The 15489-nt window shown below is 41.0% G+C and overlaps 1 protein-coding gene across 1 annotated transcript in view; it reads left to right on the top strand.

Annotated features, from left to right (window-relative positions):
• Nucleotides 1–15489, top strand: part of LOC117531949 (protein unc-79 homolog) — a 95826-nt gene that overhangs the window by 44968 nt on the left and 35369 nt on the right. Inside the window, exons 19-26 of the mRNA XM_034195137.1 lie at nt 561–788; nt 2652–2793; nt 2950–3029; nt 3108–3256; nt 3341–3498; nt 10275–10456; nt 12609–12810; nt 12894–13073. Coding sequence (XP_034051028.1) covers nt 561–788; nt 2652–2793; nt 2950–3029; nt 3108–3256; nt 3341–3498; nt 10275–10456; nt 12609–12810; nt 12894–13073 — 1321 coding nt within the window. The remainder of the gene's footprint in view (nt 1–560; nt 789–2651; nt 2794–2949; nt 3030–3107; nt 3257–3340; nt 3499–10274; nt 10457–12608; nt 12811–12893; nt 13074–15489) is intronic.

Here is a 15489-nt window from a genome sequence, read left to right as displayed (position 1 = left end):
TTGTATTTGTTATTCTTATTATTTTGTTTTGTTTTTAATGACCCAGATTGGCTGTTTTGATCTTTGACCCCAAGAAAACCATTCCTCACTGTGTCTCAGTTACCACTAAAGTTGGAAAGTAGATTTTGTACTTCTAAATTGCCAAGCAACACCAAGTTGCTATTTGTTCCTGTTGCACTTTTATTTCTGAAAATGGACGGAAATTCTTGTTTTGATCCTTGATCCCTGATGAACTGAACAGCTGCTACATTTCAGAAACATATCAGCCAAGTTGCTCCACTGAAATAACAATAAACCACAAAATATTTTCCTGGTTTGTGCCTATAGTAACTTTACGGTGCATGAATATGAAGAAATTCAACCTTTCAACATGATGACTGTCATAATACATAGTATATGCACAATATCCAGTCTAGTTCAAAACTGTTTTTTGCTTCTCTCCATTCAAACAGCAAAAAATGACAGTGCAACAACAATGCACACAGGTGGGATCTTGAAATTTGTGTGTCATGCTCCACTTTTCGCGCCTGTTTTGACGGTGGTCTCCCCTGCTGTTCCAGATGGAGCTTCAGGACGACGGTGTGATGCTGGGTCTCGACAGCAGCTTGGGAAAAGATATTGTAGGTATCATCAACAATGTTTTCCAGGCCCCGTGGGGGGGCTCACACACCTGCCAGAAGGATGAGAAGGCCCTGGAGTGTAGCTTGTGCCAATCCAGCATCCTGTGCTACCAGCTGGGCTGTGAGCTCCTGGAGAGGCTGACCCCCCGGGAAGAGATACAACTGGTGGTGAGAGGCAGCGTGCATTAGCATGAACCAAATGTACATCAACAGTATCCACTGAACAGGTTGTTCTTTCAAATACATGACACAGATCTCAAAATATAATGCCAACAAGAAACCCTCAGCTTTTAGTATCAGTTGCCTTTTTCTTCAGAGGCAGTTTTGTTAGAATGACTGTATCAAGTCAGATTTCAAACAGGATTTTTATTTTATTTTTTAAATAAAGACAAAAATACAAATCCCTCTCCTGCTACCAGCACACATGTGCTAACATGCAAGCACCACACAGAAAAGGCAAGAGCTACTGGTTGTAAGATAAGATAAGATAATGTAGCCCACCTTTACCCACGATACAAGGTAAGTAGTAATTTAGTATTAGAGACTAATGAAGGTTAACTACTTTATTTAACTTACTGCCTCTTTAATCCCATGTGCCCTTTAAGGGCGATATTACTCTTAATTCACCCTTCAACACAGTGGTCAAATCACAGCCACACACACTCTCAAACTTTGCCAAAATGACCAAACCATAATTAAGCTTGAACTTAGTTACTGAACATATAACAGAAAACATACAGAGCTCACAAAACACATTTTATCCCAAATTTTGCACTATATACTCTATGTGAGTGGCCCACACACACACACACACACACACACACACACACACACACACACACACACACACACACACACACACACACACACACACACACACACACACACACACACACACACACACACACACACACACACACACACACACACACACACCAGCCAGCTTATTTAGTTATCAAAACCTTATAGTTGCAGGCCTGAGTGATGCGTGGAAGCGGCGAAGCCCAGAACTTAACAGCCGCCTCACTCTCGGAGCAAAACCAAAATAAAGAGGTACCTGGTTTAGTAGTTCAACAGGTATGGACTCTTGTCCAAGTTCAGGTGAAGAGGAAGAAACCAAACCGTGTCCTAAGATGGTGATGCTGCTGGGTCAAGCTTAAGCTCCAGTGAGTGATCTCCAGGAAAGGATATCCTCCAAAGGCACACTTTTAGCACTTCACAAATGACTAGTCGTCATCTCCGAGCCGGAATGATGAACAGGTAGTCTCTGTAGCCAGCTGAGTTAGCTGAACTAGCTCTCATCCAATGCATTTACTTAGCCAGCAAATGCTAAATGTCCATATGCTAAACCACTTTAAAATAACACAGACACCTTCCTGGCGGTACATCAAAAGCATCTCTCTCCCGGCTTTTTTCACTGACGTCAAGCTACTACCACAACACACTGACAGCGGTGGTATACAGACACAGCACTTCCTTTCGCTCTTCACAATAAAACAAAAAATAAGATACATCAAAAGAATTTTATACTTTACTTGTTTTTAACTATGCCCAGGTAGTTTTAACAGTTCTCATTCCTTTAAAACATAAATGAAATACCCATATTTATGTAATATATTTAACAATTCAAACTTTTTTTTTTACCCTCTTTAACTAACAAATCTCATGAACTTTGTCAATACATTTGTCCGAGTTACAATAAGATAAGATGAGCCTTTATTGTCTCCCTGAGAAGAAATTTGTCTTGGACAATCATAGAAAAAATCCACATAGGTGCCCCACCAATACACAAGGTGGACAAATTATACACACACTGCAGAAAAACAACACAAAATAATCAAAAAATGTAACTAATTTAAAACCAATAAATAATGATTGCACATGCCCTTGTAATTGCACAAAAAGAAAGTCTCTTATGTAGTGAGGACTCACAATCCTCAATCAATCTAATCTATGCCTTACCCTACTATCTTTATTGCTGCACTGGAAGCTGTACTTGGTAAATACTATAACATCTGATCTCCTATGCAGGAACCCACTGACATTTTGGAGGAGACTTTGCTCGTACCTCCACCACAGTTTTCCATTGGCACAGACAATGGAAGTGAGGAAGGAGAAAATCCAAGTGGCACAAACAGTGATAACTTCAGCAACCATTCTCCAGAGAATGCACGTATGTATTCAGAATGTGTCTACCTGGAAACATCTCCTGTAAAATCATACTGAAAATTCTGAATTCTCATGGTGGTTTTTGATAAATAATCATAAAATAAAACAGTTTTCCTTGTCTGGGGAGTTGCTCTTCACAAGAACATCATTTCACTTTCAGCAACGAAGAATAACTCTGATAAGAAGTTCTCCTACCAGCAGCTCCCAGTGTCTTTGAAGCTTATCTACACCATTCTGCAGGTACCGCTTCTGAATATATGCTGATTACATGTCAGCGTTTGAAATTGAGCTGATGCATTTTTACTCGATCATATGCAGGAAATGTCTAAGTTCGAGGAGCCTGACATCTTGTTCAACATGCTGAACTGTCTGAAGATCCTGTGCCTCCAAGGAGAGTGTTTGTACGCCGCCCGTAAGGATCACCCCCCCTTTCTGGCCTACATCCAGGAAAAGATGCTCATCCCATGGTGAGTGTGCTGTCAATTATTTGCGTGTAAATATCTGTTTGCAGTATATTTTTTTTTTATAGTTATGGTCATTTTGTTTTTCAGCCTGTGGTCCATGTTGAAGTCAGAGTTCTGCCAGCTGGCCTCTGTGGCTGTGCCTCAGCTCCTGCACGCCCTCTCTCTGCCTCACGGGTCCAACATCTTCTGGACCCTCATCAACACCAATTTCAACAGTACAGACTGGAAAATTCGATTTGAAGCAGGTGAGAATGAGACAGACAATAAATGTATCTGTGATATTCACAGCCGCCTATAGACACCCAAATGATGTTCTCACCATGTTCTGGTAAAAACTGTGTCTGTGGCATTGATTTTTTTTTTAAAAGATGTGAATGACGTGGTTAAAGTTGCCTGGATGAAGCTGGAAAAGATGCCCACTCTGCTTATGTAATGCCTTCCTTAAGTTCAGAGCTTGCCTACATCTTACCTTGTGTTGTCATGGTTACCAGGCAATTTGGGTAGTGGGTAAAAGGGAATTGAGGGATTAATATTGTTTTTCCCACCTGGCAATTGATAAAAAGGACAGGATATGACCTTGAAACACAGACAGAGGAAACACACTGGAGTTTCATGCCAATATTCCTATAAAAAAAGTTTAGGTCTGCATTTAATCTTCACGTGCCTTAACTAAAGCACTCCCTCTGCTGAATCACCTCTAAATTATTTACACATTATTCACTTTGTGTGTTTTTAGGAATCCGCTAGCTTAGCGCAGATACTAGCTCTTAGTCGGTTTAGCATGGCGGCTTCTCCTGTCTCTCCTGCACTTTTCTGCTCTGGGTGTGAAATGTTTAGTTATTCCTCGGCCTCCTTTAGCAGTAATGGTACTTGTAATAAGTGTAGCTTATTCGTAGCTTTGGAGGCCAGGCTGGGTGAATTGGAGACTCGGCTCCGCACCGTGGAAAATTCTACAGCTAGCCAGGCCCCTGTAGTCGGTGCGGACCAAGGTAGCTTAGCAGCCGTTAGTTCCCTTCCAGCAGATCCCGAGCAGCTGGGAAAGCAGGCCGACTGGGTGATTGTGAGGAGGAAGCGTAGTTCTAAACAGAAGCCCTGTGTACAACCCGTTCACATTTCTAACCGTTTTTTCCCCACTCGGCGACACACCCGCCGAGGATCAAACTCTGGTTATTGGCGACTCTGTTTTGAGAAATGTGAAGTTAGCGACACCAGCAACCATAGTCAAATGTCTTCTGGGGGCCAGAGCAGGTGACATTGAAGGAAATTTGAAACTGCTGGCTAAGGCTAAGCGTAAATTTGGTAAGATTGTAATTCACGTTGGCAGTAATGACACCCGGTTACGCCAATCGGAGGTCACTAAAATTAACATTGAATCGGTGTGTAACTTTGCAAAAACAGTGTCGGACTCTATAGTTTTCTCTGGGCCCCTCCCCAATCGGACCGGGAGTGACATGTTTAGCCGCATGTTCTCCTTGAATTGCTGGCTGTCTGAGTGGTGTCCAAAAAATGAGGTGGGCTTCATAGATAATTGGCAAAGCTTCTGGGGAAAACCTGGTCTTGTTAGGAGAGACGGCATCCATCCCACTTTGGATGGAGCAGCTCTCATTTCTAGAAATCTGGCCAATTTTCTTAAATCCTCCAAACCGTGACTATCCAGGGTTGGGACCAGGAAGCAGAGTTGTAGTCTTACACACCTCTCTGCAGCTTCTCTCCCCCTGCCATCCCCTCATTACCCCATCCCCGTAGAGACGGTGCCTGCTCCCAGACCACCAATAACCAGCAAAAATCGATTTAAGCATAAAAATTCAAAAAGAAAAAATAATATAGCACCTTCAACTGCACCACAGACTAAAACAGCTAAATGTGGTCTATTAAACATTAGGTCTCTCTCTTCTGCCTTACAGAAACCTGGTTACAGCAGGATGAATATGTTACTTTAAATGAGTCAACACCCCCGAGTCACACTAACTGCCAGAACGCTCATAGCACGGGCCGAGGCGGAGGATTAGCAGCAATCTTCCATTCCAGCTTATTAATTAATCCAAAACCCAGACAGAGCTTTAATTCATTTGAAAGCTTGACTCTTAGTCTTGTCCATCCAAATTGGAAGTCCCAAAATCCAATTTTATTTGTTATTATCTATCGTCCACCTAGTCGTTACTGTGAGTTTCTCTGTGAATTTTCAGACCTTTTGTCTGACTTAGTGCTTAGCTCAGATAAGCTCATTATAGTGGGCGATTTTAACATCCACACAGATGCTGAGAATGACAGCCTCAACACTGCATTTAATCTATTATTAGACTCAATTGGCTTTGCTCAAAATGTAAATGAGTCCACCCACCACTTTAATCATATCTTAGATCTTGTTCTGACTTATGGTATGGAAATTGAAGACTTAACAGTATTCCTTGAAAACTCCCTTCTGTCTGATCATTTCTTAATAACATTTACATTTACTCTGATGGACTACCCTGCAGTGGGGAATAAGTTTCATTACACTACAAGTCTTTCAGAAAGCGCTGTAACTAGGTTTAAGGATATGATTCCTTCTTTATGTTCTCTAATGCCATATACCAACACAGGGCAGAGTAGCTACCTAAACTCTGTGAGTGAGATAGAGTATCTCGTCAATAGTTTTACATCCTCATTGAAGACAACTTTGGATGTTGTAGCTCCTCTGAAAAAGAGAGCCTTAAATCAGAAGTGCCTGACTCCGTGGTATAACTCACAAACTTGCAGCTTAAAGCAGATAACCCGTAAGTTGGAGAGGAAATGGCATCTCACTAATTTAGAAGATCTTCACTTAGCCTGGAAAAAGAGTCTGTTGCTCTATAAAAAAAGCACTCCGTAAAGCTAGGACATCTTACTACTCATCACTAATTGAAGAAAATAAGAACAACCCCAGGTTTCTTTTCAGCACTGTAGCCAGGCTGACAAAGAGTCAGAGCTCTATTGAGCCGAGTATTCCTTTAACTTTAACTAGTAATGACTTCATGACTTTCTTTGCTAATAAAATTTTAACTGTTAGAGAAAAAATTACTCATAACCATCCCAAAGACATATTGTTATCTTTGGCTGCTTTCAGTGATGCCGGTATTTGGTTAGACTCTTTCTCTCTGATTGTTCTGTCTGAGTTATTTTCATTAGTTACTTCCTCCAAACCATCAACATGTCTATTAGACCCCATTCCTACCAGGCTGCTCAAGGAAGCCCTACCATTAATTAATGCTTCGATCTTAAATATGATCAATCAATCTATATTAGTTGGCTATGTACCACAGGCTTTTAAGGTGGCAGTAATTACACCATTACTTAAAAAGCCATCACTTGACCCAGCTATCTTAGCTAATTATAGGCCAATCTCCAACCTTCCTTTTCTCTCAAAAATTCCTGAAAGGGTAGTTGTAAAACAGCTAACTGATCATCTGCAGAGGAATGGTCTATTTGAAGAGTTTCAGTCAGGTTTTAGAATTCATCATAGTACAGAAACAGCATTAGTGAATGTTACAAATGATCTTCTTATGGCCTCAGACAGTGGACTCATCTCTGTGCTTGTTCTGTTAGACCTCAGTGCTGCTTTTGATACTGTTGACCATAAAATTTTATTACAGAGATTAGAGCATGCCATAGGTATTAAAGGCACTGCGCTGCGGTGGTTTGAATCATATTTATCTAATAGATTACAATTTGTTCAGGTAAATGTGGAATCTTCTTCACAGACTAAGGTTAATTATGGAGTTCCACAAGGTTCTGTGCTAGGACCAATTTTATTCACTTTATACATGCTTCCCTTAGGCAGTATTATTAGACAGCATTGCTTACATTTTTCATTGTTACGCAGATGATACCCAGCTTTATCTATCCATGAAGCCAGAGGACACACACCAATTAGTTAAACTTCAGGATTGTCTTACAGACATAAAGACATGGATGACCTCTAATTTCCTGCTTTTAAACTCAGATAAAACTGAAGTTATTGTACTTGGCCCCACAAATCTTAGAAACATGGTGTCTAACCAGATCCTTACTCTGGATTGCATTACCCTGACCTCTAGTAATACTGTGAGAAATCTTGGAGTCATTTTCGATCAGGATATGTCATTCAATGCGCATATTAAACAAATATGTAGGACTGCTTTTTTGCATTTGCGCAATATCTCTAAAATTAGAAAGGTCTTGTCTCAGAGTGATGCTGAAAAACTAATTCATGCATTTATTTCCTCTAGGCTGGACTATTGTAATTCATTATTATCAGGTTGTCCTAAAAGTTCCCTGAAAAGCCTTCAGTTAATTCAAAATGCTGCAGCGAGAGTACTGACAGGGACTAGAAGGAGAGAGCATATTTCACCCATACTGGCTTCTCTTCATTGGCTCCCTGTTAATTCCAGAATAGAATTTAAAATTCTTCTTCTTACTTATAAGGTTTTTAATAATCAGGTCCCATCTTATCTTAGGGACCTCATAGTACCATATCACCCCAATAGAGCGCTTCGCTCTCAGACTGCAGGCTTACTTGTAGTTCCTAGGGTTTGTAAGAGTAGAATGGGAGGCAGAGCCTTCAGCTTTCAGGCTCCTTTCCTGTGGAACCAGCTCCCAATTCAGATCAGGGAGACAGACACCCTCTCTACTTTTAAGATTAGGCTTAAAAGTTTCCTTTTTGCTAAAGCTTATAGTTAGGGCTGGATCAGGTGACCCTGAACCATCCCTTAGTTATGCTGCTATAGACTTAGACTGCTGGGGGTTTCCCATGATGCACTGAGTGTTTCTTTCTCTTTTTGCTCTGTATGCACCACTCTGCATTTAATCATTAGTGATTGATCTCTGCTCCCCTCCACAGCATGTCTTTTTCCTGGTTCTCTCCCCTCAGCCCCAACCAGTCCCAGCAGAAGACTGCCCCTCCCTGAGCCTGGTTCTGCTGGAGGTTTCTTCCTGTTAAAAGGGAGTTTTTCCTTCCCACTGTTGCCAAGTGCTTGCTCACAGGGGGTCGTTTTGGCCGTTGGGGTTTTTCCGTAATTATTGTATGGCTTTGCCTTACAATATAAAGCGCCTTGGGGCAACTGTTTGTTGTGATTTGGCGCTATATAAATAAAATTTATTTGATTTGATTTGATTTAAAGTGACAATAGCTGTGAACATAATTACGTTATTATAAATTGCAATAGCCTTAATGTCTTACTTGGGTATAACATAAAATGGAAAATTATTTCAGAGTTTTTGTTCTTTTAATAACGTGAAAATAGGTGTTATGATGACAGGCTGGTCTATGATTGTGTATGACCATGAACCTTAATAATATATTTATACTCAATTAAGTGTTATACTCAATTAAGTGTATGCTCTAAATGTGCTCTAAATTAAATTATGAAAAAAAAAATAATAATCTTGGTTATCATTTTTAAAGCGCATCAATGTCAGACACCGGCCTATTTATTTAGCTAGCAGTGACATCTAGTGGTCAAAGTGGGTGAGAATTTATTGACGCAGCCTCCAAACGAAACATTGCTTCTATTTTTGGATTTTAAGCGGCATCATCATTCAAGCCATAGCTTACAATTACTCTGACGATTTTTGTGTGTTTTTAGAAATGATTAAATGTGCTGTAGTGTGTTGGCTTTTGTGTTTTTATGGCTGCATCTGTGTGTACGTGGATACATTGTGTTTAAGAAATATTCCTAGGCCTTACAGAAGCCTAGGAATAGCCTCTGTAATGCAGTGAGTGAGTACAAATAACTCAAAAACAACAAATGCTATCATCCTGTAACTCACTAAATTAAAGGGGAATATAAAAAGGATAAACTGATTAGACTTTAGTTAATGCTGACACACAAAAATCAAAGCAAAATGCAAAAACCAATATCTGAGAAAGTAAAAAAAGAGACTTGTTTAAAGAAAATTTGACATCATTTTTGTCTAAATAGAAAATAATCTTGTCAAGCATTTTTTTACATAAGAAAAATGTCTTATTTTGGGAAAATGTATCTCACATTTTCTTAATAAGTTTTTCCAGCGAATATCAAGCTGTATTTAACCAGTAACAAGGAAAGGCAATGGATTTCAAACCATCCAAGCAAAGGAACAAGACTGTTTTCCTAATTTTAAGACAGAGGTTAAGCTTAAAATAAGAATTCTGTCTAGTTTTAAGGCACATTTTAATTATTCAGTACCTAGACATTTTGCTACCTTTGAGAATTCTAACCAAGTAAATTTTTCTTACCCCATTGGCAGATTTTTTTTTTTTTTTTTTTTTTTTTTTTGCTTAATAAAAGACAATTTGGCTAGATTTTTAGATTATCTGGCTTATTTTGAGAGGGACAGTTTTTGCAGCAATATACCATAGACCTGTCCACCACTGCTAAACACCGCCACCTATTGTACATCCCAAGGCTGGTTGGTCATCAAGGCCATTGTTGTTTGTGTTGGTATAATCACTCAGAAATTGTTTTTTCATTTTTTTGTGAAAGGATGTACCCTGGCATATAAACTATACAATGTTTTGGTAAAGAAATAAAATTAGTATTTTTGAATTGCAAAAGGTGTTTTAATGAATGACTTTTTAAAAATAATAATTAAAAAAAATGTGAAAAAGCATGGCCCAGATTTATGCACTTACATTTTCGGGCTTATCTAGATGAAGAAACATAGCCATAATATTTATTTATTAATTTTTAAACCTTACATGATAATGTCCTTAGTTATTCTCAGAGCTGATTCAGCAGGTAGATCAGTACATAGGAGTTTGACGACCAATATGTGGCTGGAAAAAATGCTGTATTGGACTGAATATAAGATGGCCCTGATTATAAGACAGCCCTATGTTTTTCAAATGGATTTTCACCCAAATAACCCTCACCTTATATTCAGGCCAATATGCTAACCTGCTATGGAATACAGTGTGATGGAATCCAAAAATAAGCAACAGCACTTGTGGACTTCACGGCCTATATGACTAACTTCTTCTTTGAACTGTGTGGGATGTCTGTGAAATGTTTACTGGTGTCCCATATTTTCCTCCAACCCTCAGTGGAGAAGGTGGCCGTGCTGTGTCGGTTTCTGGACATTGAAGCAGTGATGAAAAACCACTTGCTGAAATACTCTTTAGCTCACGCTTTCTGCTGCTTCCTGGTCTCTGTGGAGGATGTCAACCCGGCAGTGGCCACCCGGGCCAGACTTCTGTTGGACACCATCAAGAGGCCGGCTCTGCAGGTGATCTGCCCACACAGCAAAATGCTGTCCCACATACAGTAGAAACATTTAAATATGATCCAGCCTGAACACACAATGCGACATTTGGAATTTTTAAGGGCTCTATAGCATTTAACCTGCACAAAGAGAAGCACGACACAACACAAGAGTCAGTGCTAGTTTCCACACTACTGTATGTGGGTCAGTCTAGAGACACCTGTGCGTAGGTTTGTTTAATGTGGCCATGTCGTTTGTGAAGAATACCTGTAAAGCAAAATAATAACTTGTTAAAAACCACACACATTGTACTCTACAGCTGTCACAGGGACAGTGCAAATCCTGGTGACAAAAATGTGGCACCTAAAATGTGGAATGCACTGCCTTTGGACCTACGCTCCGTGGACTCTGTTGAAACATTTAAAGTGAGGCTAAAGACCCTTTTGTATAGGCTGGCTTTTACCTAGTTTTATGGTTCTATGTTTCTGCTGCTTTTAATTTCTTTGTTCTTATGTGAAGCACTTTGTGATTTCTATCTTGAAAGGTGCTATATAAACACACCTTACTTACTACTTACTTACTTACAACCAGCAAAAATTTTGATGTTGCTCTACAATGTCGATTTTTGACAGTTGAACTTGAAAAGTTAATGGTTACATCCTAGGGTAGGACTTCACATTTGTACAAACTTTCATTTAAACCTCTCAATTAGTTTTTGAGATATTTTGTAAACGGACACACAGACACAATAAGCCGATGGCAGCCTTAAAGGGCATGTCTCACTCCAGTCAACACTATCTTTTAAAAAAATATGTATATACCAATTCAATCAATTTCAAGCAATTTTTTTTATATAGCGCCAAATCACAACAAACAGTTGCCCCAAGGCGCTTTATATTGTAAGGCAAGGCCATACAATAATTATGTAAAACCCCAACGGTCAAAACGACCCCCTGTGAGCAAGCACTTGGCTACAGTGGGAAGGAAAAACTCCCTTTTAACAGGAAGAAACCTCCAGCAGAACCAGGTTCAGGGAGGGGCCAGATTATACCAGATTATAAATCATTACTTCCACCTCTTTAACTTGTGCAAGTCCTGATAAAGACAATAAAAGTAAAATAAGACAGGGTGCATCTGAAAAATGCACAACAGATTAACAGCCATTTTGATCCATGATCATGATGTAACGTCAGTCACTGACTACTACCTGTCTGAAAGTCACTCCATCTGTGTTCACGAATGGGGTCAATATGCGTAACACACATAACCAAGTTTGGTGACAACCAGGCAGTTAAAAAAGTTGCTGAGCTAACAAAACTTTTGCAAAGTGCTTTCTAGTGACCTTGAGCTTTGACCTCAAACTCAAGTGGCTTCTTGGGGTCATTATGTGTAACACACGTATCAAATTTGGTGACAACCAGGCAGTTAAAAAAGTTATTGAGCTAACAAAACTTTTGCAAAGTACTTTCTAGTGACCTTGAGCTTTGATCTCAAAGTCAAGTGGCTTCTTGGGGTCAATATGTGTAATACACATACCAAGTTTGGTGACAACCAGGCAGTTAAAAAAGTTATTGAGCTAACAAGAAATTTACAAAGTACTTTCCAGTGACCTTGACCTTTGACCTCAAAGTCAAGTGGCTTCTTGGGGTCAATATGCGTAACACGCATAGCAAGTTTGGTGACAACCAGGCAGGTAAAAAAAGCGAGTGAGCTAACAAAACTTATGCAAAGTACTTTCCAGTGACCTTGATGTTTGACCTTTTGACCCTCAAAGCCAATAGGCTTCTTGGGGTCAATGTACCTAATACACATACTAAGTATGCCGACAATCTGACAATTAGGAAAGAAATGATTGCACTCAAAAGGTGTTTTTGAGCTTTTGACCCCAAAACCTAGAGACGTCTTGGGGTTACTGTGCAGAAATCAGGTCAGTATGACGAAAGTAATCTTGCTCACAAGTGAAATACTGACTGACTGACTCTCTGCACATTGCACATCTAGCCCACTGGTTGCGCTGTAGGAAAAACATCCGGGTGGGGGAAGTACTGATGCGGATTCATGCTGTAGGTTAATCAGCAGCACCATCAAAGTTGTGTTTAGTCAGCGGAGTACAGTTACATGTGTGCGTGCACTTCCCACCTGCATTTCCGTGTGTCTGCTCTCATCACCCGTGCAGGGCCTGTGCCTGTGCATGGACTTCCAGTTTGACACCGTCGTCAGGGATCGACCCATCATCCTCAGCAAGCTTCTGCTGCTGCACTTCCTGAAGGAGGACATTCCTGCGCTCAGCTGGGAGTTCTTTGTCAACCGCTTTGAGACGCTGTCTCTGGAGGCTCAGCTGCACATGGACTGCAACAAGGAGTTCCCTTTCCCAACTAGTACGTCACATATTACAGCAGCTGCAGAGACACTGCGACAGTTATTTCACGCAGCCTAATGACGCGCCCCTTTCCTTTAACAGCCATCACAGCTGTGCGAACCAATGTGGCCAACCTCAGCGATGCAGCATTGTGGAAGATCCGCCGCGCACGTTTCGCCAGGAACCAGCAGAGGAGTGTGCGTTCCCTCCGTGACAGTGTGAAGGGTCCAACAGATAGTCAAAGGACATTTTCACTCCCAGAGTCGCTAAGCAACAAACTTCGTAAGTAGCATCTCTCAGCCAGTAGATGTGTGTCTTTACACTGCACCCAGTGACTCGTCCAGCAGCCTTCATAAAAACTTTAAAACCTGTTAAGTACCACAGGAGGGACGCAAACACAATTTTCGTACCGTAGCCGATTTTTATTTGCAGTTATATCAACTCCAAATTCCACCCAATTTTCCCCCTTGAGTTCAGTAAGGAATATGTCAGTCTGACATTTGACCTTGACCTTGACCCAAATGATTGACTTCTTTGATCTTGAAATTGTGGAATCCAGACCTGAGTCTGTTTGATGATCTGAGTAGGTCAGCAAATGATTGACCCTTTGGCAAATTTGGTCTCACCTGGGCAATTCCAGAACACATCTACTTATACTGTATGTGTCACCTTGAGGGGACAATACAGTGGGGAAAAATAAAATAAAAATCACATTTGACCTTTGACCCCAGTGACCTTGATCTTTGCCAAAACAGACCTTTTCAGGGCAATTCTGGGATTGACCCTCCATCCACATATCAAGTACCTGGGATGGGTAGGGAGGAAAACAGACACCAAAATCAGGACCACACTAGAAAGCACTCACAGGAGCTCATACCGCCGCCAAGACCACGTATTGTTTAATAGTTCTTCCGAATCCTGGATCCAAAAATATGTTTGGGATCAAATTCAGTCTTAAATGAAAAGTATCAGAGGGCTGATGCAAAACTTGAGCACTCTGAACAAACATGACTTCTATGGGACTTCATCATGACACCACTTATACCAGTCTTCTTCTTCTTCTTCTTCTTCTTCTTGCGGCTGCTCCCATTAGGGGTTACCACAGCAGATCAATTGTCCTCTGTGTCCCCTGTCCTGAGTATCTTCCTCTGTCACACCAACCACCTGCATGTCCTCCCTCAGTACATCCATGAACCTCCTCTTTGCTCTCCCTCTTCTCCTCCTGCCTGGTGGCTCCATCCTCAGCATCTGTCTCCCTCTATACCCTGGGTCCCTCCTCTGCACATGTCCAAACCTTCTCAATCTCACCTCTCTGACTTTGTCTCCAAACGGTCTCACCTGAGCTGTCCCTCTGATATGTTCATTCCTAATCCTGTCCATTCTTGTCACTACCAAAGAGAATCACAACGTCTCCAGCTCTGCCTCCTGTCTTTTTGTTAGTGTTACCGTCTCTAAGGTGTGCAACATACCTGGTCTCACTACTGTCTTGTAGACTTTCCCCCTCACTCTTGTAGATATTCTTCTACCACAAATTGCTCTTGCCACCTTTCTCCACCCTGCCTGTCTGAATCTTCTTCACCTCTCTATCACACTCTCCATTACTTTGGACAGCTGACCCCAAGTATTTAAACTCATCTACTTTCCTTGTAACCTTGTAACTGCACTATTCCACTGGGCTCCTTCTCATTCACACACATGTACTCAGTCTCGTGCCGACTGACTTTCATTAATCTGCTCTCCAGAGCATATCTTAACCTCTCCAGACTAGACTCAACCTGCTCTCTGCTCTCACTACAGATCACAATGTTATCTGCAAATGTCATACTCCACGGAGACTCCTGTCTGATCTCATCTGTCAACCTGTCCATCAACATTGCAAACAAGAAAGGACTCAGAGCTGATCCTTGGTGTAATCCCACCTCCACCTTAAATGAATCTGTAATTCCTACTGCGCCTCTCACCGCTGTCACACTATCCTTGTACATGTCCTGCACCACTCTCACATACTTCTATTGTACTCAAACGTCCTCAGACAATACCACAACTCTTCTCTTGGCACCCTGTCATAAGCTTTCTCTAAAGCCACAAACAGTGTAACTCCTACTGACCTTCTCTATATTTCTCCATCAGTATTCTCAGGGCAAACATTGCATTTGTAGTGCTTTTTCTTGGCATGAAACCATATTGCTGGTCACAGATCTTCACCTGTTTTCTAAGCCTAGCTTCTACTACTTCTTCCCATAACTTCATGCTGTGGTTGATCAACTTTATGTCTCTGTAGTTACTGCAGCTCTGCACATCAGCCTTGTTCTTAAAAATAAGAACCAGCACACTTCTTCTCCACTCCTCAGACATCCTCTCACTTTCCAAGATTTTATTAAACAATCTGGTTAGAAACTCTACTGCCATCTCTCCTAGACATTTCCATGCCCCCACTGGAATGTCATCTGGGCCAACTGCCTTTCCACTCTTCATCCTCTTCATAGCTGCCCTCACTTCATCCTGATTTACGCTCTACATCATCCAGTATTTTCTCTCTCTCATTTTCTTCATTCATCAGCTCCTCAGAATATTCCCTCCACCTTCTCCTCCTCCTTTCTCCTTGGATGTCAGCACATTAGCATCTGCATCCTTTACCACCCTAACCTGCTGTGCATCCTTTCTAGCTCTGTCCCATAGACCAATTAATCACAAATGT

Source organism: Thalassophryne amazonica, chromosome 19 (genome assembly GCF_902500255.1).
Source record: "Thalassophryne amazonica chromosome 19, fThaAma1.1, whole genome shotgun sequence".
Taxonomy (NCBI): Eukaryota; Metazoa; Chordata; class Actinopteri; order Batrachoidiformes; family Batrachoididae; genus Thalassophryne; species Thalassophryne amazonica.
Note: the sequence above shows the minus strand (reverse complement) of the source record. Positions and strands in the feature narration are given on the sequence as shown.